Source organism: Gymnodraco acuticeps, unplaced genomic scaffold, assembly GCF_902827175.1.
Source record: "Gymnodraco acuticeps unplaced genomic scaffold, fGymAcu1.1, whole genome shotgun sequence".
NCBI lineage: Eukaryota > Metazoa > Chordata > Actinopteri > Perciformes > Bathydraconidae > Gymnodraco > Gymnodraco acuticeps.
This window is the reverse complement of record NW_022991187.1, coordinates 198,035-225,438: the sequence shown is the minus strand read 5'-3', so window position 1 is coordinate 225,438 and position 27,404 is coordinate 198,035. Positions and strand designations below refer to the sequence as shown.

Genomic DNA, 27,404 nt, shown 5'->3' with positions numbered 1-27,404 from the left:
TTTGTTGAAACAAATGTAGGATAAATTGGAAGTTTGAGGTTTTATTTCTCTTAAGAGTCTTCCTGTTGGTTTCAGATTTGTTGTACTAAAACTGTGGACTTATAACTGACAAGAAACAGTAATGATTGAATGCAAAAGATCAGGCCATTTTAAAAATTCTTTATTAATTTTTCTTATAATCAACGGAGGCTCTGCTTTTCTCATGGTGCATTATGGCAAGGTGCAGGGAACACAGACAAAGGGGAAACATTTAAAACCCACCTCCCACACAAATACCCTCTTCAGCACAACCACAAAAGAAATAAAAAAATACAGAAAATATGGTCATGTTATTTACAAAGCTTTCACTCAGTTTTTCTAGACCTAAATTACAAACATACATCTATCTTTCAACTGCACACTTCTCCAACCTACAGAGTCCCTTTGGATCGCTATTCACTACTACTTCTCATCTCCTCTCTGTGCCGACAGTGCTATAAAGAGTGACGCTCTGATATACAAGATATGGCAGTATAACAGTTAGCACTCTCAGATGTCCTTATATTCTACGCCACGCTGCTCCTAGAAGCCACGATGACTCAAAAAGCATCTCGGTTTGACATTACTAAGGTGTTTTGAATACCTGTATCCAGATGGAAAGTGTCAAAATGTCACCGTGCCTTCTGCCAAACCCCAAGCCTGGTGTATTGTGGGATGGATTGGCAAGAGTTCATGACAGTACTTTAGGAGCAGGGTCCTCTGAACATAGGTATAGCACCTCGAAGTGGTTTTAAAGCCGGCCACCTATCAACTCTTCCATTTACTACACATATCTACTCTCACAACAGTCCCCTACAAACACTTCCATGGTTACCTCTATGGCACTTTCAGGTCTTTACAGTGGTAACAAATATTGAAGGCAAACAACAGACTGAACCATTACCCGTCTCAGCTTCCCACTGGGAAACTAAACTAAAACATCGAGAGGAGCTTTATCGTAGCCGTCTGATCAAACCAGCTCAGACTGGACAATACAATGGTTCTTAGATATTCTGATAACTATACTGAACAGGGGCATCTGAGAAATAAACCATTAAAAAAAGTGGAAGTACTAAGAGGGATATTAGCACAGCTGGAACAAGAAACAGGCTAAAATTAACAGTGAAGCAATATCCCAACGATTCAATTCATCCAAGATGGAGGCTAGTCTTGGAGTCCTTTTCATAACCCTCCCCCAAATAAGAAACAAAGCAGGAACATCCTAAGTGACAGGTACCCAAAAGACCAAAGACATGAGGCACATACTCACACAATCTAGGCCTTTAAGGTCCATCATGAACAGTTTCTGTAGCAATCTCCAGTTTTACCACCAGAAGGTTTGAAATAGTCAAAGTGTGATTACTTGTCGTCATGTCAATTCCTGTTTTGTTTGTTCAGAATGTACAGATCTGAGATGGCAATTAAAGCAAATGAACAGAGACAACAAATAATCCCACTACACTTGACTGCAGCTTCTAAACACTGAGGTCGATGTCTGTACCGGTCACAGAAACAAAGCAGCGCTGAGGTTGAAAATCCACAAAGTTGGTATTTTCAGTGGCAGCACATCGATGTCACAATAACAACCAACCAGTGCAACTGAGTCACGACAGTACAGTGTTCACAGGAGGAGGAACGTTGCAGAAGTATTTTTCCCGACACAACAAAAACTGCCAATAAGATTTGTGGAATGTGTTTGTCATTTTTTTTTTTTTTCAATAAGCACACGGTGCATGTTAATGAAGCTAAACAGAGAGGAATGCATGTTTACGTCGTGGACTATTGTCACAGCCTGAAGCGACAGGAATGAGGAGAAATGGCAAAAAGCAGGAGTCACTTTGTGCAGATTCAACAGACAGCGGGAATCATATGTAATGTCTGGGTGCTTGGTGAAGACTGTGGCATTCTTCAACCTGAATTTATTTCCCCCTAATTACAGTTTGAGATTTTCCTAGCATAACCAAATTATTCAAATTATTTTTATTACATAACCTGGTCTTCTGCGCCGTTTGCATTTTGACTCCTCCCACAGAGAGAAATAAATACTTTTGGGGGTGTAAACAAAATGTCAAATTTGGCAACATTATAATTTTGGGCTATGGTGATATATATACTGATACTTTAAAAATATCTGGGTATGCATTTTGGCAAATGGGGACTATTTCCTTGGTCATATTTCTAAAAAGCAAAGTTCTATGTTAGACCTTTTTTTGACAAAATAAAAAAACAACTGCCACATGATTAAAGGAAAAGGGTCATGTGACACGTCCTTATTCCATCTGTGTTAAACTGAGGGTCGGGGGCTGGCTAAGAAAAAGTTCATCTGGAATGTTGCTAGGGATCGTTGCTAGGCAGGCCTCCAACGAAACACGGTCCCCCTGCCAATGGAACGTCCTGAATTGTAGCGGGTCGGGTAAAGGGTCCCTAAATGGCAATTTTGGACATTTGATCTTCAAGTTTGATGATTCTCTTCTCCTGACTGCAGACCAGGTCCTTGAGGGATTTGATTTCTTTCAAGATCTCCTCCAGCTTGGCTTCAGACTTCTGTGGGAGACACAAGAGACGAGAAGTTTGTACACAAGTCTTTATATATACACACACAAAAAGCAGTGAGAATGTTGCATAATGCACATCCCCGACAACACACAAATACGCTGTTCGTTTAGTCAAGACTGTTAAAACTTAAAGATTTAATTTAATTACAGACTTCATTAGTTATGCATAAAGCAAACAACCAAATACTTCCAGAAAACATAAACAAATTCTACGTTTTAAATCTACAGTTTGCACGGACTACTTTAAAGCAGTATTTCTGTAGCTGGCGTTAAACTGAGGAATTCTTTACCAAATGATTTAAAGGGCTGTATGAACATCTTTAGGTTTACGAACATGTATACAGTAAGAATAATTAGACAGTATGAAGATGTCGGGTAACATGTTTTGCTGATGGTAGATTGATTTTGATTTCTTGTTACTGTAAGTATTGGTTGTAAGCAGCTTGGATTGACAGGCCATCTATTTTTGAATAAGGGCCAGGTCAAAAAAGACTTTCTTCTCCCTGCTCCTTTCCATCATGGGCTACAAAAAAAACTGCTTCCAGTGTACATGTCTTGTTTTATAGTAATTGCCATGAGTGGAATACAACTATAATAATAATAATAGTATTGAACCAATGTCACAATAGTGCAGGAGAGCCTTCCCAGTCTCAGAGTGTCGGAGGTTCAGACCTCTGGCAGGGTCTGGCCCTCTGAGGGTTAACATGTTTGCTGGAGCTCAGTGGGCTGTGATTACAGAGCAGGCCTGCCTACAGACTCCTGGGCTGGGTCCCAGGCGGGCGGCTGTGTTGTGGGTGAGGTGCGGCAGGACGCCCAGCAACAGGCGCCCAGAGCAGAGCCATACCCCTCAGTTTGTGGGTCAGAGAGTGGGCTGAACAACATCTACAAACCACCTCCTGAGGACAGCCAGCAATCTGCCCTCTGCCGACGCACACACCGTCTTCTTAACACTGAGCGCCCCAGAGAGGCTACTACAGAGAGGCTACTACAGAGAGGCTACTACAGAGAGGCTACTACAGAGAGGCTACTACAGAGAGGAGGCCAGAGGGAAGGGCATTCATACGCGAGTGATAAGGGTGGGGACTATATGAGTATCACTGTAACTGTTCATGGTCTATCACCCTGATAGACTTTTGATAAACAGCTGAAATCACAGTTCGTGATTAGTTGATAACTCATCTGAATTATTATTAAAGTTTATAAAAAGGGATTTACTGCTTTTCTGTGTCTTATGGGAGAGTAAACTGAACATCTTTGGACTGTTTGTACGTCAAAAGACACCGTATTAAAACGTCACCTTGAGCTTTGGAGAAATTGTAATAGTTCTCATTATTTTCATATTTACAAACTTGTCTTCTTACCACTGTGCGCCCAGAGAGGTAAAGAGATCAATTATAATTTAAAGAAAACTCTTAAAGATTATTATGATTATTACCAGGCATTTGATTGGCATCGCTTTCACGTTGTGTGTCATCATTGCATGTGTATATGTCTATCTGTGTACATATGTTGTCACAGTGGTATCTTTACATCCAAGCAACCATGTAACCCTGAGATACATTCATCAACCAGATGTTATCAAATGCAAAGACTCACAATCGATGGAGTTGGGGAGGCAGACTTGTTGGCAGGGCTCGAGTTCTCTGTGTTCTTGGTCGCCTTGCCATCCAAAATGTTCTTTTTGACCACCTTGAATTCGCGATTCTTGCCCTGGACGTAGCCGTTCTTGAGGGAGATGAGGATGGGGTCTCCATTCTTGCCATCAAACCAATCCTCGGCCTCCAGGGCAGGATCAGGGCCAGATGTGTCTGGGTACAAGTCGTCCTGGAACAGGTCCGACTGACAGAGAAAGATAACGTGACAAGCTGTGAGAAAAGCTACACATTTCAAGAGAAAGCCTCCCCCGCACGCCAGTGATTCAACAGCAGATAAAAGGTCTGTACGTTTGCAAAGTGGCCATTCAGGATGAGGTCTCACCTTTCTCGGTACAGTCATCACGATAGGCTCACACTTCCTCTCGTGCAGTTTGAAGAACCTGCCAACAAACACATTTAAGAATTACCTCACGATCCAATGATTTATTGAACAACAACAAACAGTGTTTTAGGACAGATTACTGGAAACTTCCCGAGAGGGTTTAAATATTTTGTCATGATCACATTCTGCCACCTAGTGGAGCATCTAGGGGCTCTGAACAAATTCCTGTGTTCGAGATGATGTTTAAATAGGGATGGGTACCGAGCCCCGGGGCTGAATTATTAAAGACCGTGGTACCGTGAAGCTCCGTTATCGGTACTGGAGACATCTAAAATATATGTCATATGTATTATGCTACACAAACATTATATCGCAGTTTTAGTGTCGCCAACTAATACGCAAAAATAATGCAAAATGCGTCTATGATAAGCACTTTGAATAGCCTTGTGTTGAAAAGTGCTATATAAATAAACTTGCCTATATAAATAAACTTGCCTATGATTATTTTTAGTATTTTCGATCTTTCCAGTCCAGACGAGAGATCTCTCTCCCCCGTCTGTGTGCGAGGGGGCGGGGCAGTTTACACACGCAGCTGCTACATGCAGCAACACACACGGCGGAGATGGCGAGGAGAACTAAGCGCTCCGAGGTGTGGTTACACTTTACTCGTCTCGATGTGGACAATGCTCGTTGCCAAAAGTGCAATAAGAGTTCAGCATGTAAGGGCGGTAACACGAGCAGTTTGTCTAAACATTTATCAAAAGTGCACCACATTCAGACGGAGGAATGCACCGGGTTCGACTGTCTTTCTAGCAGCTCTGTAGCCCCATCCACGAGTAACGTTTCCACGTCAGGTGTTATGTATGCTGGCAGCAACACACCGAGTTAACTACATGATACAAACACGGGTTAATGATTAGAGGAAACAGAGTTATTTATTTTGTTAAAGTTTCAGCTATTCTGTTTACAGTTCTGTCATCAGATTATTTAATACGATGTTAAAACATTGTTGGTTCTTTTGATGTGAAATATTATTTATTTAATTTAAATAAAAAGCAATGTTAGTTTTGTTCACAATTTGTTTAGTTAACCTTATTTTTTTCTCCAAAAGAACCGATAAGAGTACCGTTAAAAGACCGGATCGATAAGCGGTATCGATAAAATAGTAGTACCGTTAAAACCTTAACGATACCCCTATGTTTAAATATCCATCTTAGCTTACCTCGCAATTTCGCACTTATTGACATCAAGGCCCCTCTTGGGCATGTAGCCCATGCCTCTCTGGGGCTCCTTGGTGGTAAAGGTGCTGAGGAAGTGAACGTACGGAGCCTGATCTGTGATCTCAAAGTAACGGATGCTGCTGTCACCCTGCAAAGAATGAAAGAAGTGTTTTATTTATGTATTTAGCACAGTGAAAATGTGACTTTTGAGAACTTGAAGAAGGAGCTGACCTTCCCACAGAGGTAAACAACACCGGTGTCTGGGTCGTAGAAGGGCAGCAGCACTCCGTTGCTGGTGTCCATTTCAGTAACAGTCATGGGCTCCTCCATGTTATTCTGAGAAAACAGAAGCATGATAAATAATGATAAAGGAGTTCTGTTGAGACTGAGAAACAGAAATGTCAGGAAAAATAATTGATTTTAAACAGTAAGAGGTGAAGGCATTCATGTCGCCCTTTCAAATCTGTGTATAATGTGGCAGTTGTCAAAGTAATAACGTTGGGGATATTGTGTTTATTTTTCACTTGTGTTTACCACTTCATTTAAACGGTTATTTGAAAGACTGATGGAATCAAGTACTGCAAGTTCTTGAGACAACTATAAGACCTATAGAAATATGTATATTGGTTATATAATATAATTATACAACCTTAACAGTAGTAGTAGAATAGCAGCTTACCGCGTTCCAGAGGGAGAGCTGCCTCTCACTCATTCGGCTGAAACCTGTGGTGAGGATGTTGCCATCAGCCAGGAAGATGGCCCTCATGGGTCGAGCCCCATCATGGGCCTTCTCCTTCTCCTGTGAAAACAAGTTTACAGGTCAACACTTGCTCTGTGCTCAAGTCACTATTTCCTGAGCAGCTTGTTGTTATGTCCACTATAACTTGAGTTCCTTTTGTTTAACACAACACTACACAAAGCACAGCGCATTTTGTTCGGCTCGATCTACAGAGGTCTCTCCTAAAGGTCACACTCAATAAGCAGTCATCCAGTGTCAGTGTCATACTTAAGAACAAGTTTAAGTAAATAAGTTAGCTGAAGGCAGCCCATCTAGCTTAATAATTGTTGCTATTTTTAACCCTCTCACTGCAAGTGTTAATATTTAACCATCATATACAATGATATAAAAGAAGATGTGTCACAGCAACAAAGAAATGTCTGAAAGATTCTTACGGCGATAACCGTCTCCTTGCGGGGATCGATGACACGGATGGCCTTGTCCTTGCAGGAGGTGCAGATCAGGCTCCCGTTGCGGTTCCAGGTCGCGCTGTAGATGACATCCGGGTGCATGTCGTCCAGGTTGATCATCGCCTCTCCTGTGCCCACGTTCCAGATGATGATCTGGTTGTCGCAGCCTGAAGAGTGAAGTAAAGGAGAACAGGATAGCAGCGCGTTTATTATAATAATCCATTACTTTTGTTATTTAAGTATATTTTGATGCCATTAGTTTTGCACTTTTAGTTAAGTAAGATTTTGTGTGCAGGACTTCAAGATTCAAGGCTTGTATTGTCATTCGTACATAGCTACAGTGTAGTTGATGAAAATCTTAGGTCACAGCCTCCTCCAACAGTGCAACACAATAAAACAGATAACAGATAAAAAAGGTGCAAGTAAGTTCAATAAAATAGAAGTAGTAGACTTTTACTTGTAACAGAGTATTTTTACACTATAGTACTTCTACTTACATAAAATATCCGAGTACTTCTTACACCTCTGGTTCAAATGCATTTCATACATTTAAGAGAGAACTTTACCGGCACTAAGAAGGACATTGCGCGCCGTCGGGTGCCATGTGATGATACCGACACGCTTGGAGTGGCCCTCCAGTACCACCACTGGTTCAGCCATGGAAGTGACGAGGCCATTCTCAGGAATCTGCCACACCTGGGGGGGGGACATGAAGAGGAACCAATCAGAATCCCTTTATTCGTACCACAGGGGAGGAAATTAACACTCAAATCATGTTTTATTTATAAAGCACATTTAAAAACGATTTTTGGTTACAGCTAAAGTAAAGCATGTAGAATGCAGTGTGGTAGACATAGAAGTGAAATGATATATTTCACAGATTTACCTACAGATTCTTGTTACCAGCCAGTAATAATAATAATAATTTCAACTAGGTAAATATTGCACACAAGTGTTAATGCTCAGGAGTGGTGTCGCAATCTTGGTGTTGGTTTTTTTACATTATGTTTTTTATTATTTTACATAAGAGGTCAGCCACAACAAATACATGTAAGCCTGCTGGAGAGACACTCATTGTTAGCCCTAAATCTGACAACAGCATACATTCTAAAACATTTCATTATGAACCCATCAACCCCACCCAATGTTACTGCGGAAGACATCAGTGAATGGTAGTTATCAAAAGGAACAGAAGGGGGCAGCAGCGGCTAAGAGTTCAGTCTGAGTTAGTGACAGATGGGATACAGAGTTAAGGTTTAATATTATCACTAAAAATAGTACAATGTTAGCCCTAAAAAACAAGATAAACGAAGATGAAGATATTGTGTAGTTAACGTCATCTCAGTTGTTATCGGCATTATGTGTGTTTTTGTTCAACACTGACGTTGATTGTGTCGACTGGCCTTCAAAGAAAAACCTTTTATTTGGTTTTCCGAGGCGTTTAAAAGGATGCCTGCATTACCGTCTCTGGCAACACTTTAGTTTCCAACCAAACCATGTCCAACATATATGCGCCGTTTTAAATGCAGTGAGTTGTGCTGATCTGCATTTTGATTTACATTCAACTTTATTTGAACTTCTGACAGTTTAAGCCCATTCCAAATTTAAAAAATAAAAAGAGTGAAGCCACGTCTAAATGTGATCTCTACCAGTCGACAAATATACTGCCCACTGGCACTAATCTAAACTAAACATCACCAAGAGCCCGTTTAGGCTGTGAATGTCCCCTTTAAATATCAAATACTATGAAGAGAGGAACCATTGATGGTCCATTACTTCTGCACACGTGAACTAAATATGGCATTGATTCAGAGTGGGTTTAACAGGAAGTCAGGGCTTTCAGGTGAGGAAGTGGTAGCAGCAAACACAAACAGGCAGCACACTTATCTCGGCCCCTTCAAGGTCCAAATAAGGACATATGGAGGAACGTATAACTACAGTCTCAAAAAAGTCGGTGACCTCAGCTCAATAAACAGCTAAATCATTCCCCAGCTCTGATTCCTACAACACATATTTGAGTCTAATCTAATCCAGAGGGTGAGGTCTGAACCCATCTCGTAGTTACCACATGCCTTTTGCAATAAAAGCATGTATTCTCTTGTCACTTATCACCTCAAGAATGTGCGTTGCATTTTTTTCACAATTAAGAGGTCTGAGTTCAGGTGCGGCAAACCTCACCATCACTGTGCAGTCCTCCGAGCCGCTGGCGATGACCTGATCATTGTGGGGGCACCAGTCGATGTCTAACACCGGGCCTGTGTGTCCACACACTGTGGGGTAGGATTTGTCAATGCGTCCTGTCTGTAGAGACAAAGATAAACAACAGAAGTTAATGAGATTAGTCTTAGTGTGCTGTTGCACAAAGAACATCGTCTATGTTGAAGGAGTGAGCATGTTTTGAAACAGGTCAATAACAGTATTGCTAATCTTAGCAACATAAATAAGCTCAAACAGGCTATAGCAAAAAAAGGTTGAATGAAACTGATCCAATTGTCATGAGCAGCCTTCACAGAGAATAAGAATTTACAAAATTGCAGACTTCACAGCATTTACATTGAAATATTTGAAGGCAGAACAAAAGTATATTGGAAACGAGTTTTGGATTACACGACAACGTGACATCATACATTTGTTCCAACATTTCCCCCCACTTTAGAAGTGGCTTCAGAAAGATAATCAGATGTGAGGGGGAACCCCAGTCCCACAAAAACTACGTCCAAGATTTCAGATTTACATTTTTAGTCTTTCCAACACGGCAAAACAAACTGCCTAAAACCAGCAATTCATCGCTCAGCAAAAGAGAAGCTAGGGTTTTATCGGGGTAGAAGCAAACCGAGATTAGATGTAGCCCACGCATAGTAATTAAGAAAAGGTATTACTGGTGACGTCATTATACAGTAGACACATGCCAACAGATGCTTAGTTTTTCACAGCATGGCTTTAAAATGGTAACGCTGTATCTAACTCTAAACTGTCCCTTTACATAACCTGCTTATATAACTAATGGACTGGACAGGCTACGAATGCATTTCTGATGCACACAAACAGAATACCTTTATTAGTCCCACGGAGGGGACATTTGCGTAGTTACAGCAGGAAAAAGAGCCACAGACAGCTTAATGTTATATATGTTAAATATGTGACAACCCTCAGTTATACTGCACATCTTCCTCTATCCTCCTATAGGCAGCATGACGCTGGATGTAAACTCTGGACCCTGTGAGCCAGGAAACCAGGTGCTCTCTTCAGGCTGAGGGGACCCAACAAACCCAGGCTGTGGTGGACGGTGTCTGGGACACACCCTGCTCTGTGTTGACTTCAAGTACCACCGCAGGGCCGGAGGGATGAGGTCACTTAATGTGGAAAGAGTCCTGCTGCTGGAGCCCTATTTAAAGCACGATGGCTTCCTTAATACAAAAAAAAAAAACCCACCACTCACTGCCCACAGCTATTCTGCCATTATACGGGGAATTGCAAACATAATGGCTTGAGAAGAGCAACAGAAATCCCAAATTTGTAAACACAGAAATGAGCAAGAGCTTCGACTAAAGGTGACTTTAACCTCAAGAAAACATAACTCAAAGTAATGACTAATGTTTATCCAAACAACAGATGCAAGCATGATTTACAATGACTGTAAAATACACATTTTCAGTTGACGCAAGCAAAATGCATTAGACTTTTGCAATTTCACCAACTCCGTTTCTTTTGGACACTTTTTTTTAGTCCATTTCCTGTTTTAAAAAAGAAAGCTTCTTCATAGCCTTGTCTTCTCCCTTTACAACTTATAGCTTCTCCACCTGTTGACATAAAACAAACCAGCACCAGTGAGCTTAACAACACCGTGCAGCACTTTATTCAACAGAAGCTTAACGACAAGCAACATTTATTTCATTTAGTCAAACAGCTGGAGTGAACTAGCAACAACTGCTCACCTCTATAGTCGGGGAGATCTGCCACAAGAGGCAGAGCTACTGGTGTGAGTAAAGTGACAGTCTCCCCCACTCAGAGACCACGCTGACCCAAATTGTACATTTCACTTTAGCAGCCAAGTGATTACATGCATCTTTAAGCATTTAAGGAAGTGTAATTCACCGTCTGCAGCACATTGTGACATTTCAAAAGAGCAAGAAATAAAGAAAGACATTTCTGAATCAAATAAAACCATCAACTGTTTACTTGGATAACGGAGAGATAATGGAGAATCCAAGATAATGGAGCTTTTATATCCAGAGGTTATTGTTAACGACAATACTGTAAACTCGGAGGCCGATAAAGGTTACATTCATTCATGCGAAACTTAATGCCAAAATATATACAAAACACTGTAAACTAGGTATTTGTGACCAGGCTTGACAACACTTTGACTGGATAGGTGTATAATACGGTCCATCAGTAGCGATATATCTACGTCCTGCTGTGTAAAAATGGACTTTTGTTAGTTTCTAAGAAGAACCACATCTTGAATCTCACAGAGTAAGAAACAAAAGCCAGAGGCGAGCAGAGGATGGTGATCTGGGCTCAGAGGGACAGTCGGGTCCCGGATACGAGTGTCATGTTGCTCAGGCGTTCCTGCTCTTAGACAGTTTCTGCCTCTGCTACAGCAGATAAAGAGCACTTCAAGTCTGCTGCGGTCACAGTGCACATCCACAGTGGTGTGACTGCAACACCATTAACATGATTCATCGCTCAGTGGTCTGTTCATATTCGTTGAGAACACGTAAGTTAACAGTGCAGCCCGACAATGGCTGGACATCAGTACAAATCACAGGAAGCAACTCTGCGCTGTATGAAAATATTAGGCCCGTAACCATGCCGTCACCTGACTTGACAGAGTTGGGCTGTGACACATTCTCCAACTCCAAGTTTAGTGATCAAAGTCCAGTGTATGTGAGAATGAACTCTGCGTGCGTGTACGTGTAGTATGTGAACATCGCAAGATCTCGTCTAAACCTCACGGCTGAACACACCCTGAAATATACCCCGTGTAAAAACAGTAGACTTTGACACTGCTGTCAATAGGGATTTATGAGCCACCATCCAGTATCAGATAACATTCCCATTAAATATGAGACTGGTGACCTCGCCTCTGCAGAGGAATCAGTTTTTAAATGTTCCTTTAGTTGATCACAAATCATGACATATTTGCATTATGAGGCAGACATGATATTGTCTGCCTCATAATGCAAATATAGAAAGCAGAGAGACGTGTATTACTACAGAGTTCAGCAGACTTTTTTTCTGTACGTGATTTCCTGAAGACAGTATAGGAACAGGATGTCATTAAAGCAGGAAGGACACACACTGATGACCAGGTGTAGCAACAGGAACAAGTCCGACAAAGAGCAAACGGATTGCTAAGATAACACTAGCAAACTATTCAAAGTAAACGCTTTAGTTTCTTCATTAACAGTGCATTTATTACTTCCCATTTGAAAGATCCAAAGAGCTACAGGTCATGCTCAGTCTAGTTAAAACATGTGCACACCCACAAAAATGCATGTCACCCAGAGTGTTTTCAAACCAGTTCTGTCATGTCCATACCATTTCAACATCAATTGGGGCTGTACCTCTTTGGTAGCGTCTACTCTATGATACATTACCAATGGATGGGTGTTACACTATGAAACACTGTGCTTCCAGATGTTTACTTGACTACTATAATGCTGTAAAATGACATGCAAACATAGCTTCTGGTTTACGTGTAAGAGAAGGAGGGAGGAGACTGCGACCAGGCATCTCTTATATTTTCACGGTTAACTACCAACGTATTTATCTGAATCTCAGAAGTGACCTGGTGTGAGAAGGCGTTGACTATTACAGACGAAGACTTCACTATTCTTGCCTATACAAGCAATTAGAAATATGTGAATAGAACATTTATGATAAGCATATATTCATGTTTTGTAAGCGTCCATGCAGAGGCTTGTGTGACAGAGCTCGCAAAGATTAAGATAATCTACGAGAGCCAAGCACTCGGCCTTTAAACCCCAACACTTCAGAGATTTCACAGCACATCCCGCATGATACCTCTGGTTCAGGCATGCTGCAACTATTCCAACACAAGCTCTTGCATTACTCTCAGTTTTCCATCAACACTATTTGATCACCTGCACAAACGAAACAAATAATCTTATGCTTAAAATCGAAATGGTAGCTTCTACGGTTGAATTACAGCAACACACCATGAAGCCCCAGTACCTCTTTGGCTAAGCTCTTTGAGGTCGACCTCCTGATCAACCCGGGCTCGGCAGAGGAGACGACAGTTTGACCAGAGAGCAAGGCGTTCTTCACATTCCTCACCTCGGCCGCAGGCAGCTCTGTTGGGGTATGACCAATGTGAGCGAGAGGGGCACGAGGGTGTCAAATGTAGCACCCTTTGAGGTGTTAATGCCGCCCATGTCTGATATACACAATTAGGAATTCAGAGTGTGTAAATTGCCTCGAGCCTGCATAAACATCCGATAACACAAGACTGGAATGGAATTTGCATAGAGTTAGATCCTTGTAACTGTTAACACTGACAATAAACAGGTTAACTGGAAACAACAACCATGAGGTGAAGGCAGTGGGATCACCAGGGTGGAGCCGTGCAGGACAGTTAACCTGTGGCAACTTGTTGCATTCTCCCTTCTGTCCCTCTCAAAAGAAGAGCTTGAGGCTCGTTCGCAAGTCTGTATTTGTCTAAAAATGAGGCAAAATGTCTACCAGAATGTAGTGCACATACCACAAACACAAAGAGATCAGGAGGGCCAGAGACGCGGAGATAAATGACGTGAATTCATCTTCATGAGGTCTCTAATTGTACTATGGACTCAAGACATGGCAGGCAGGTCAACAGCTATGTCTGTCAGTAACATTACACTTTCTCAAACAAATGGGCCGAAACAGACTAAACCAGCTAAGCAAGAAAATCATCTCCAAGGCAACAAGCCTAAAAGGTATAGAAAGTGTGCTTAGCAAGACTGACAACGTGAAAATGATTTTGTCCAGAACAAAAAAATGAATTCTGCTGCAGTAATGCAAGAAAAAAAAAGAAACCACCCACAGCCGTTGAATACCTACACACTACAGACATTGTATCCTTCGAGAGGAATGTCTGACGCCTAGAAAACAACCAGTTGCATAGCAACAAGCAAGACTGCACAAAATAAGTGAATCACACCGCAATAGATACAAAGCCGAAGACTGGAACAGAACAAAAATGGATGAGCGACATCCCTCAAGGCAGTAGAGGACATTCTTTTCATTCACACAAGAGGCCTGCACACTTCCTTTCCTTGCAGCTCAACATGTGATTCACACATGCACACCACTAAAAGGGTCTGCATACTGTCCACTGCCGCTCAGAGCTACATGGAAATGTCCATCTTTATACGTCTCCGTCTGTATGATAGAGGCAGGAACAATACAGCAAAACCTCAGCTATATATAGATAGAGTAGAGAAAACTATACGGAGATGTACTACAGAAGCACTCTAGCATTGCTGGTACATGGCTAGTGAAAATATGTGATAAGATTAATCCCAGATAGCATCTAAAAAAAAGTCTGCCATTTACTACTACTTAGCTCTGCTGCCAGTTTGGAACTATTTGGATCCGTTTTAAGTGTCTAAAGGCTCCTGCAGCACGCGCTATCTGCTCACAGGAGCCTGAACAGCCCTGGCTGGTTGGTGCAGATGACACAGGATCAGCAGTGATTCGGTCCATGCAACATCGAAGACAAGAAATCCTATGAATATCGGCAGGGCCTTTAACTTCCGTCATCTCTTTGTTAACACTGCACTGAGGAGATCTTGATATTCACAAACATTTATTTCCAGAGAGTACTTGGAACATATGAAAGGCAGCCTACTGAAAGTGATTCTGTGTGTGGAATGTGTGCAACGGTGGTTAGTTTGTGATTTAATTGCTCTTATGAAGCAGACTCTAAATGCATCAAATGATTGAAAAGGCATTGCAGACACCACCTGCTGTTTTTGAGCAAAAAGAAAGTGGGATTTATTTGAAAGGAACCATCAGTGCTCTCAGATCTGTATTCATAGATTATACATATTATTCAGTATACCAGCAGTCATACAGACTATCACATTAAAGTAATTCTTCTGATATGGCACCTCATGCAGAGAGTGATTCTGTGACACAGACAACATCTGACTTCAACCCAGTTCTCTCATCCTGGCCACTCGTCAGATTTCAGCCTATCCCAGAATTCACATGTGTGCCGACACTGCATGAAGCAGCCAATAGCAAGGCAGGGAGGAAATGGTCTTGGAAGCCTGTCAGGCAGGGAGCAGTGAATGACCATATATGGTAAAATCTGCAGTCAGCAGGACTGAGCGGCAGAGGCGGCAAAGGCAGAGGCAACCGAGCAGTATAGAGGTCTTGGATCACAAGCTGACCAAAGTATGGTGCAAGACCCTGGATACCATGCACAACCAGGGTCTTTTTGTGATTATAGACAGAGCTTAGTTAGCAGCGTAACTGGGAGACAACAGAATGATTGTGTCGATGTGCACACCCAGGGATTACTTACAGCAAAGGTTGAGCACTGGATGAATGGTGCTTTGAAGGATTGAATCCAAATCAAATACTCACTCCACATCTGATCAACCTTTCAGTACAGAGGCAGCTTTTGAAAGTGGAACATGCCATCTACATGAAGTAATACGCTATGTACTGTGTTATGGCTGTAGTCAAGGTCAATCTTAAAAAAGAATAGAGCCTAAGAGGAAATGAAAGATGCTTACAATTGACAAAATGAACTGTCTGCATGGAAAATAAAATGCTGATGGTTAAAAAGAGGAAAGAGAGCGTAGAGAAATAAACAACTGCATGCTTGGATACGTTCTAGTTAAGGGATTCAAAATCACTAATGATTTACTGAGACTTCCATTCTCATGTGCCGAGCAGACAGAGAGGAATTATCAGGAATGTTTCACTGAACACTTGCTAGCTGCATTCACTCCCACCGCTTCCTTCATATGGAAATCAGGGAATAAATTAGCAGGCATCCTGCTAAGAAAGAGAAAGGAGGAGATTGAAAGCATGAGGCAAGGGGATGACATGTGTTGAGCTGGACATCTGATGCCCTCTCTATAAATGCCTGTGTTCTGACAGGAGGAAGCAACAATAGCCACGGCTGTGCTGAGTCACAGCGGCCTTCCGCACTAACCTCACCCTCCTGAGTCACACAAAGCATCGGCTCTATTGCTTGACAACCTAAAATGAGGCTCAGACCTCAAGTCAAGTAACAGATCCATGACATCAACCTGTGAACTCCAAGAGAGGCTTTTCCAACCATTTACCATTTTTTGAAGTGCAATCATTTCAGCAATTCTTCCTCCTCCTGTTGTTGCATCACTTCAACAAAGCGATGCCCAGTTGCATATGGGTTAATTGTAAAAGGGGGAAGGAGCATCATCACACTTCTGCCTCCCCCCAGCTGAAGTGTGGTTATGACAAAGGGCTGCGCTGGGAGTAAGCACGGGACAAAGGGCCTGAGCAGCTGGCTGCCCACAGAGACTGGGAGCAGCACAGCCCGGGCAGATGGGTGAGCCGGACAGATGCACCCTCACATTAGGGATGGGAGGGTGGGGGGGTTTAGGGGATGTGTGCCCTTGAAACAAAAATGAAATGAGGACCAGGTGATTTTAACAAAGTGTTCTTCGATAAGGTTTAGAGCAGTATCTACAAAGCAAAGCTACTGTATGTCAGACAAAAGATAATAAAGTACAACACACCATTTGTACAGTCAGCCCAATAACAAATGCAAAAGCATTGATGAATTTGTTGATACAATCCTTTTCATTCAGTGTATTAAAAATGCCCCTAAAGCATTCGGGTGTTGCTGATCCACTGCGCTCTAGTCAGACCGGCTGCATGGGACAGGATCGCCCCACTTTTAAGACTTGCATTGCAAGCTGAGGCTACACTGAGATTTCCAGATGGACCAACGGAATTCAATTGAGAATAGCGATTTTTGTTTTTTTAATTCCCATTGATTTAAGATCCAAATTGAATGTTGTTCCAATGTCCCAACAGCTAACCTTTTCTTTGTATGCTAGGCTGCTGAACTGGTTTGTTGGGAGTACACACTGGCCACAGCATAGGGCTGCAACAAACGACTAATTTGATAATCGATTAATCTATCGATTGATTAAACGATTAATCGACTATTCAGACTATTACTGTATGCCTTGCACAATTTCTCAAACGCTCTTATTTAGCCATCAACTTTTAGATGTAGCTTGAGGTTGTTTTAGGCACGTGGAAACTAACAATGACAATAAAGATGAATACTTGATTCAAAAATACATATATTATTAAATTAACTAAACAAATTGTGAACAAAGTTAACATTGCTTTTTATTTAAATTAAATAAATAATATTTCACATCAAAAGAAACAATGTTTTAACAAATGGTATTAAATAATGTGATGACAGAACTGTGAACAGAATAGCTGAAACTTTTACTAAATAAATAACTCTGTTACCTCTAATCATTAACCCATGTTTGTATCATTGAGTTAACTGTGTGTTCCTCGTGGATGGGGCTACAGAGCTGCTAGAAAGACAGTCGAACCCGGTGCATTCCTCCGTCTGAATGTGGAGCACTTTTGCTAAATGTTTAGACAAACTGCTCGTGTTACCGCCGTTACTGTACATGCTAAACTCTTATTGCACTATTGGCAACGAGCATTGTCCACCTCAAGACGGGTAAAGTTTAACCACACCTTGGAGCGCGTTCTCTCCGCCATCCCTGCCGTGTGTTGCTGCATGTAGCAGCCGTGTGTGTGTAAACTGCCCCGCCCCCTCGCACACAGACGGGAGAGAGATCGCGTCTGGATTGGAAAGATCGAAAATACATCATAGACGCATTTGTTTGTCTTTTTGCATATTAGAAACGAGTTGGCGAAACTAAGACTGCGATATAATGTTTATGTAGCAATAACACACATGACATATCTTTTTTAAATGTCTCCAGTACCGATAAAAAGACCGATAACGTTGGAGCTTAACGGCGCGTAAAACACACGTGATGACGTCACCAACGAATCGACGACTGAATTAGTTGGCAACTAATTTGGTCATCGATTTTAATCGATTAGTTGTTGCACCCCTTGCATACATACACAATTAACATACTATTAGTCTTAAACAACATGGCATTCCCCTTTCAGCTCCAGTGTCTGAATGCCTGTTGAAATGAGGAAAACACTCAATCTGAAGGATTCTTCTGTCACGCCTGCAGTCTGGATATGATGGAAGATCTAAAAAAGCTTTTTCAATCTCTCACTTGAGGAAATTGCCTGAGGATTGCTCTGCACAGAAAGACCTCAGCCTCTTACTACTGTATATTTCAGTGGTGAAAAACAGAAGTTCGGTAGACACACCAATGCTGTCCTGGGATAGGACGGCATGCAGAGCTCATCGAACAAACAGAGACAGGGGCAGCAGGGGTGTGAAACTGGTGGAGCCTGCAGCCCACCACCACAAGCTCTGTGTGCAACGAGGTGCTGAGAGGTGTAAGCTGTGCGATGACAGGCCCAAGGATCCGGTACCCTATGCCAGAGCCTTCTCAGATGACACGGGACCGACTGCTGTGCATTAATTACAGGCCCAGGTTACAACTGTCAACAGTATTGCAGTACTTCTGTCACTCAGTGTCAGGACCTGCCACTTGGCTATTGCTAAGAGCTGCCAAACAGAAACAACAACAGCTAGCCATTCACCACCATCAAGCATAATGGCACCCAAGGGCTCTCTTGGGGACCATAGCGCCCTGTGGGATACAGGGAGATCTCTAGTGCACCTTAATTAGCCCAATTATGACAGCAGGGGTAAAACAAAAGCGAGGAGCTAACTTGTTTACAGTTGAACAGTTTTCAAATGCTGTCTTGCCAAACCAAAAGTCATTCTAGAGTAGAGTGATTCCTTATATGGAGGCAGGGATCAGGTTCGCTCCAGGGCTTTGGAGTAGTTTCTGTTGTACACATTAGGGTTGCCAGAAACTGACCATGATCAAAATCGATTATTCGGCAGCCCTGTATTAATAATAATAGCAGCATTGCAATAAATAAATTGTGCGCGCATCTTCAAATGGATGCACTCAAAATGCATTGTTGAGGTTGAGCTGTGATAGACCAACGTCTTTTCGCAGAGCTTGCATTTAACTTCCTTTGGACATGTAAGTTCGAAGTAGTTCCACGAGGAGGAACTCTTTTTACCTGCCGCTTTGTTCATCTTTAGTCGCACGTGTGAGGGAGAGGGGGGGTGGGGGCGGGGGCGGTGTGTAATGTGCTGCAGCAGCAGTCTGCTCTGCACGCAGGCTTCCTCCAAGTTTACAGTAAAACAAACTGGTGGTGTGACCAATGGCCATTTACAATTATTAATACTATTACTATTATTAGCATTAGTCTATATTTTGGTTGAAACTAAGCCAGAAAAAATAAAATAAACATAAATAATAATAAAAAAATATATAAATAAAATCGATTTTAAAAATAATATTCGATTATGGAGACTGTAACGAATAATCACTGGCATCCCTAGTACACATGAGGGTGTATTAAACAACTTAGGCAAACATTAAGCCTGAGGGACACCGGCACCAAGCCAGCAGTTCGAGAGGCTACGTTTTCAATGCAAATTATTATTTAATGTGAACAAAACATGGAAAAAGGAAACTCTTGGTTGTTCACGTGATTGTTGTGCTTCAAAACATAGATGTTCATTTCACCCCCACACACACATCACCGTTTTGGATGAACAGACACCAAACTGACAATGTTGTCCTTCTTGTGATTATGAACCATCCAGATCTCTCAGGTCTTCAGGGACGGGTCAGCTTTCTGTCCCCAGAGTGAGAACTAAACATGGAGACGTTCAGTTATTATGCTCCAAATATCTGGAACAAACTCCCAGAAACCTGCAGGTCCGCTGCAACTCTGACTACTTTTAAATCCAGGCTGAAGACTTTTCTTTTTGTCGCTGCTTTTAATTGAACTATTCACATCTTAGACTGCACTGTAACTTTTATCCATGTATTTTGTATTTTAATGTTTATTTTATTAGCTTTTTAATGACTGATTTTAAAATGTTTTAAATGTCTTTCATTTGTTGTAAAGCACTTTGAATTGCCTTGTGTTGAAAGGTGCTATAAATAAACTTGCCTTCTTATAAAAATCTCATTCATGTACAAAATGAACAACAAATCAAGACATAGTGTAAACAGTAAGAGTAATTAATACAAACTATACGGATTAATCAAAGCATGGTTAGGCAGCATGTGCTACTGAAAAACCAAATGCAAACAAGCCTACACATTTTGTTTATCTCACTGTCTTAGTGGCATTAACTACTAGGACATGATGCACTTACCTTGTGAAGAGGGAGGACGAGGAAAGCTCCTCCACCGCTGGCTTCAATAATTATGGCAACAAACTTGGGGTTGACTGCACAGAAGGAGCTGTCCCATGTGACCCTTGACACCCGGATATCATCGTAGCATTGGTCATTTTTCGCCGCCTGGCCAAACACATGACGGAATTTGCTCGTACGTACAACTTGTCGACTCATATCTGTGCAAAGAGCAGAGGGGAAGATTTTGTGTTAGCAGTTTAAGAGCCGTACAATGAACCAACATATGGACAACTAGAGCTACTTGAAAGATTTGAGAACACAATACGGCAGCAAAGCTTTTAGAACATACATAAGCTTTTTTTCCCACAACATCCATTTCTTCACCCTCAGTGTGGCCATTACTGCTACAGCCGCACTAAGGGTGTCCCTGGAATTTCTGGGCAACAATTTCAGCGTCACTTTTGCCACACTGCCCTTCATTCCTCTGAGTGTAAGAATATAAAGCCATGTGGGGTTTTCCTCACCCCTGTGATCGCATATAGAGTTCAAAACTGATCCCATAGAAAAAGTGAGTATGAGGCACCTGTTACTAAACCAAATATGTATGGGGTTTAAAATGTTCCTAATTCACAAAGATGCAGCATAACAATAATAAACTAAACAAAGAGGGTGGATAATCTTACCCTCTGCATTGTGCCGAATTATCAAACATCTGAAACACGCTTCTCATGGGTCACAGGTGGAAGGGGCCAGTTGCAAAGAAAATAGGATATACCCAATACAAACAGACTTTGTAGCTGGTTCAGCTAACACTTTCAACAGGACAGGAAAATGCTGAAAACAAGCCCATTCAAAAGCTACACGTCCAAATGCTTCGCCTAAAATAACAGACCACTTTCAAAGTTGACCAAGGTCCAATCTGACCTACAACCCTCTCAAGGAGTCTTGGTTTTGTGAAACTCCTTCAATCTCTTGGTTTTCGACACAGCACATGGTAACAGTTTCCTAGTCTGAATCACCAACATGATAAAGGAGCAGCGCAGGATGTGGGATATGTTTTGGAGGTGGTTTCCATTGTGAATGTGTGTGTGTGTGTATGCATGTCCGTGTGTGTGTGTAAAGAGAGAGAGTGTGATACGGAGCAAGAGAGAAAAGATTAGTGTAAGAGAGAAACTCTTGTACGGCATGTTTCCGACAGAACAAGGATCACAACACAAGCAGGAAGTTCTTCCTGCAGGGATATGGGCGTGTCCTAACAGCTCAAAGCTTTTGAAAAAACACGTCAGTCATACCAACTGTTTATTTGTGATGTCTCCAATAGCAGGAAGTGTGCTAAAGGATTTGTTCACATTAGGAGTAAATAGTTAATGACACTTGAGTTGTAATCTTCCCTAAATTGAGGATTTGGCAGTTTTTACTGAGTTACATAGGATTTATTCAATCCTACTCTAAATTGTCCTGGATCAGAAGTGCATTTCATCTATGAAACTGACTTTCATTTATTTCGGAAAGGCTGACGCACACTAAGTGCAATGAACTGAAATCCAAGGCAGAACTCCTGTTGGATGAATGATTGTTAAAAAGTTCAGTAAAGACATTTTGAAGGCAACAAAAGGAATCGCTCTTCCTTCTAGTAATGTCACGATAGACGATTTGAGCTGCGGTATATGTTTTATATTAAAAACAAAACACTAAAAAAGGTTACAAAATGACACGCTTTGAAGGTCTCCTTGGTTTCCATAAGATTGATGCCAAGTTAAAAGTAAAAGATGTGTTCAAACTAGGGATGCCAGTGATTATTCGAATATTCGTTACAGTCTCCATAATCGAATATTATTTTTAAAAATCGATTTTATTTATATATTTTTTTATAATTATTTATGTATTTTTTTTTTTTTCTGGCTTAGTTTCAACCAAAATATAGACTAATGCTAATAATAGTAATAGTATTAATAATTGCAAATGGCCATTGGTCACACCACCAGTTTGTTTTACTGTAAACTTGGAGGAAGCCTGCGTGCAGAGCAGACTGCTGCTGCAGCACATTACACACCGCCCCCACCCCCCCCGCCCCCCCGCTCCCTCACACGTGCGACTAAAGATGAACAAAGCGGCAGGTAAAAAGAGTTCCTCCTCGTGGAACTACTTCGAACTTACAAGTCCAAAGGAAGTTAAATGCAAGCTCTGCGAAAAGACGTTGGTCTATCACAGCTCAACCTCAACAATGCGTTTTGAGTGCATCCATTTGAAGATGCGCGCACAATTTATTTATTGCAATGCTGCTATTATTATTAATACAGGCTACAGCCTGTATTAATAATAGCATTGCAATAAATAAATTGCTATAATAATATTTATTGCAATGCTGCTATTATTAATACAGGCTGTAGCCTGTATTTAATAATGGCAGCATTGCAATAAATACATTGTGCGCACATAGCGCATCTCCAAATAAAGGCAATGGCAGGCACTTTAGAAAATAACAAAAAAATAAACCAACATCATGTTAAACTGATACTGATACTGTTAAACATGTTCCAGTAAAGAAAACAACGGAATTCCTTTTGTCTGAGTTTTTTTTCTTCTCTCCCGCGGGGGGGAGTTTCTGGCAACCCTAGTTCAAACCACAGGTCGCGTTAACCGAATATTTTCCGTCCATGACGGATTTTTTTTAACAATGACGGACAAATCTGAAAGCAGTCCGTCATTTTGACAGATTAGAACAAACTCGGAACAGCACCAAAGTTTCCCCGCAGCGAGGCTCCGGTGTTATGCCGTGTCATGCATGCCCTCCAAAAAGGAAATCATACCGTTTCCAAACCTAACTGTGCCGTACAAATCATTGAAATGTCTGTGAAATGTCCCCCCCCCCCGTTGACAGTTCACGAGCATGCTCCCCCCCCCCGTCAGAGTTGTGTAAAGGCCGACGGGTAATTCTGGATTTTGACAGAAGTTTTACGATCCTGTCCGTCAAAATGACGGGCAGCGAAAAAGTCTAGCGCAACCTCTGGTTCAAACTATTTAATAATGTTAAGTTACAGTTCTAGAATGTTGAGTTACAATTCTAGATCAGGGCGATACTCAACAATGACCACTTTGTCATGAGGGAGGAGTGAGGCTTGTTTGCTTTCCTTCGGAGCAGCAGATTTGTCTCATAATGCTGCTGGAGTAGAAGCTACATGTGAAAGCACAACTAAATCAGAGACGGAGTTACAGAGTTGTGTCAAAATCCAGCTCAAACTGCTTCTTGGGCTGCGTTCTGATATTGTTATGACTATAAATGTTTATTTAAAAGATTTTTAAAAATGAATATTTACAATACAAACTACAAGTGAATCCTATACGGTCCAGTTAACATGCATGAGGCAGCGCTCCTCAGTGCTGATGTTGAATTATGTATCTGTAGAAAACACCAGCAATCCTAAATGAGGAGCCACATGGATTAGATGAGTTAGAGTTGATGAAGCCTCTGCCCTTCGGTAGAAACTCCCCTCTACACTAAATGCTGATGTGTATTAACTAACGCAGTGAAGAGCCCCTTCCACTGATTCTCCTGGTACATATAACTCCACTACACCTACTGAGACAGAGCCAATCAGGACATCAGTCAGCATCCTTGTTGTCAAATCAGGGATATAAATCAAGCACAGTTGGAAATATAACTTTAAAAGCGATTAAGCCACAAAGCCAATCATTATGTGCATTACGTTCTGTCTACATAAATTGGTCAAAGACTAACTGTACAATGAGGGATACTGTTCAGCTCAAATCCTTCATCAAACATGTCATGATTCAATCAAGCAAATATTAAATAAAAACCCTTTGAAATAAATTGGGTGAAAATAGGACATGGGCTAACATTTCCAAAATGTCACAGTGACAAATACCATAGAATCAATCTGTTTTTCTTCCTGAAAATGACAGGGAATAACATATCCATGGTCAACTCAGTGGGAGGAGTGCTAGTGAACTTAAGCTCTGACCTGACGTGTTTAGTTTCCTAACAGAAAACTATGCAGATAGTAATAAAAGTGTATGACGTATTGCATTAGATTCATTTAGTTTTTTTCCCTGGTATTGAATTTGCTATTGAGAATCCTGAAAATTCACTGGTATTGGCATCGCATACTAGATCTTTTTTATTGTGATAGGAGGAGGAGGCGTGTGGCGCAGTGGACTAGTGCAGTCCGAACAATGGGAGACCGAGCCTTCTGCTCATTCGCCCCGCGCTTCTCTGGAACTCCCTCCCACATCAGCTGAGATCTGCCCCTTCCACTGAGGTCTTCAAAACCGGCCTCAAGACCCTCTTCTTTCGGCAGGCCTTCCAATAAACTTTGAGCATGGTACACCTGGAGTACTGCCATTTTTATCGCTATCTCCGACTTTTATTTTATTTATTTTTATTTTATTATTATTACTATTATTTGTTTAATCTCTCAAATTGTATCAATGTCCTTTGTTGTAAAGCGCATCGAGATTTGTCTTGGCAGATGAGAAGCACTATATAAATTAAATGTATTATTATTAGTGCGTTGGTGTTCGGATCAGGGGGGCACAGGTTCAAACCCCACTGCATGTCGTTGTGTCCCTGGGAAAGACACTTCACCCCAAATTGCTCCTGTGGGGATTGCCCACAGTATTGAGTGTGTAAGTCGCTTTGGATAAAAGCGTCCAACAAGTAACATGTTATGTGATATCCATACTCAATTATTTTGTCGATACATTTAATTTGAGTTTACAAATCTGCCTTTGACTTCGAATAGAATGTAGATTTACCTACTCAATGAGATGCTTTTTTTTTTTTTTTAATATATAAAAAGCAGTTCAAAAATTCCCTTTATCCCACGGGCATAGCATGGGTGTATGGTTAGCTGCGCTCTGTCTCAAAGACATGTTTAGCAACACAGACATGCTGCCTAGCAACATCAGGGAAATACCAACACAGGAGAGAAAAACATTACAACAGTAAGAAATACAAACTTATGTCTTAAAAAGGTACCTAAGATGTCAAATGTGAACAACCGTTAAACTTACATTTGAAATGACACCTAGCTTTGCAAAACATGACCACATTAAAAAAGGTTCAGGTTTCTCTACATGATTTTAGTCGCTGAAACATCCATTGGCAATGCATAGTGCAGAGCAGCTGGAAGCCAGACCAATCAGCACACGAGATGAAGAGGTTGAGATGATGAGAGAACAAGCAGAGCTTTATTTTGAGTTGTGACAGAGCACATGGTGCCTCAACTATTGAACCTTGTGAAGAATGACTTGAGTGTTTCAGTTATAAAAATCAAGCCTGACTGTATGGCCTATTTCTCACCTGAAATGTAACTCTTTTGCCACACTATAGGAATGGGGAAAGTGTCCTTTGCAAACAGCCACCTTGTCTTTGGTAAAAGCCAAGGGTAACCTATCAAGTCCAGTGTAGTACAGTTTTATGATGGCGTTACTAAGGAGAGCCCTTTTAAATCATCAGTTTGTTTTATAAGGACTTATCACCTCTATAAATGTTTAATGACATTGATGACACACCTAAACCACGTAAATGCTTTGGAGCTTTTACCATTCTTAAAACAGAAAGATGAGTGAAACTATCCTGCTGCTCTTGGCTCTGTTCATTTGCAGCAGAAAAGTACATTGTTTATGTAGAATGTAAAATGTGCGGTTTTATCACTACAATAGTGTTTCTGGCCTTGACGAAACAATCACTGCATTCTTGAGGTTAGTCTGGACCTGCACAAAGATCCCTAGTCACTCAACCCTTTAGCTCTTACAGCAGGAAATGTTCAATATCATTACTTACTACTTTTAAGCAGTGTTGTGCTAGTTACTGAAAACCAGTAACTAGTTACCATTACTAGTTACTGACTTAATAAGCCTTGTTCAACATAATTTCTTTAGCTAATACTACAGCGGGCTGCAGGCGAACCAAGTCCGCGTTTCGCTGCATTCCTTGAACTCCAGTTATAACGCCGGACTCCGCCGCCGGCGGCCACCACTGGGATAATTGGGTCCCCTTTTAACATTTGCTCCCGTTTAGCATTATGGGCGTCATAGCCATAGACTATTATATAAAAGTCTTACCCAAGGCTGAATCATAAACTGTATGTATGTATATATTAGTGGTGCACGATATTAGGAATTATGACGTCATCCCGATAAACCCGATAAAAGTATTAATAGCCCCGATAATATACAATATATTTTTTGAGTAAAAAAAAAGAATAATACTGCGGTGTGGGTGGATTGGGATGAGGGGCGCTTGTTTTTCACTCGGCTCCTCCCGTTTTGCCAGTACTGTGGTATTAGTGGTTTGGGAAGAGGGGAGTTCTTCACAAATCCAGCGCTCCCTAACTCATGCCTGGCTATGACGTAAATGGTGTGCGGCCGTGAAGCCAGGACAGTAAACAAACATGTCGTCGGTAGTATGGGACTATTTCAAAGTTTCAGAGTTAGATAGTTCGCTTGCTATTTGTATTAACAAATGCAATGCAGAAGTTCCACGAGGAGGGAAAAAGGCAACAAGCTATAATACTTCCAACCTGATTAGTCACCTGAAACATCGCCATCGCTACGATGGTGTGTTAAAAGCGTACGAAGATGCCTGCGCTGCTAAACTAGCGCGAATCCAAAGCCAGCTGCAAAGGCACTGGGGCTTTTACCTATCGACGAGCGAGGCTTTTGAAAAAGGCAAGAAGTTTGCCAGAGACGACCCCAGGGCTAAAACGATCTCTAACTTCATTTTGCTCACTAATAGTCTGTTTTTTTTTACCATCAGGTACATTTAATATATATATATATATATATATATATATATATATATATATATATATATATATTATTATATATATATATATATATATATATATATATTATTATCGGTATCAGTCTTGAGAAGCAGGAAGTTATCGGTTTAAAAAAACAAAACAAAACAATATCCACACACACACAGCTAACAAGCTAAGCTAACAAGCAGGGTCTAAGGACAGAGGGTGTCGTATTGTCATACTGATATATATTCTGTACACACTGTGTAGACAGACCACTGAGACAAATGTAACATTTGTGATAAATAAA

At 41.3% G+C, this 27,404-nt stretch overlaps 1 protein-coding gene across 2 annotated transcripts in view; it reads right to left on the bottom strand.

Annotated features, from left to right (window-relative positions):
* Positions 1 to 144: 144 nt before the first annotated feature.
* The window catches only part of LOC117561021 (coronin-1C-A), a 41,576-nt gene continuing 14,316 nt past the window's right edge, over positions 145 to 27,404 (bottom strand). For both annotated transcript variants that reach the window (XM_034238187.1, XM_034238188.1), the window contains exons 2-11: positions 20,343 to 20,542; positions 9,137 to 9,259; positions 7,525 to 7,654; positions 6,944 to 7,125; positions 6,450 to 6,569; positions 6,002 to 6,106; positions 5,773 to 5,918; positions 4,551 to 4,608; positions 4,170 to 4,412; positions 145 to 2,562 (exon numbers count right to left, since the gene is read on the bottom strand). In XM_034238187.1, the coding sequence (XP_034094078.1) occupies positions 2,443 to 2,562; positions 4,170 to 4,412; positions 4,551 to 4,608; positions 5,773 to 5,918; positions 6,002 to 6,106; positions 6,450 to 6,569; positions 6,944 to 7,125; positions 7,525 to 7,654; positions 9,137 to 9,259; positions 20,343 to 20,542 (1,427 nt within the window). In that variant the 3' untranslated portion in view covers positions 145 to 2,442. The remainder of the gene's footprint in view (positions 2,563 to 4,169; positions 4,413 to 4,550; positions 4,609 to 5,772; positions 5,919 to 6,001; positions 6,107 to 6,449; positions 6,570 to 6,943; positions 7,126 to 7,524; positions 7,655 to 9,136; positions 9,260 to 20,342; positions 20,543 to 27,404) is intronic.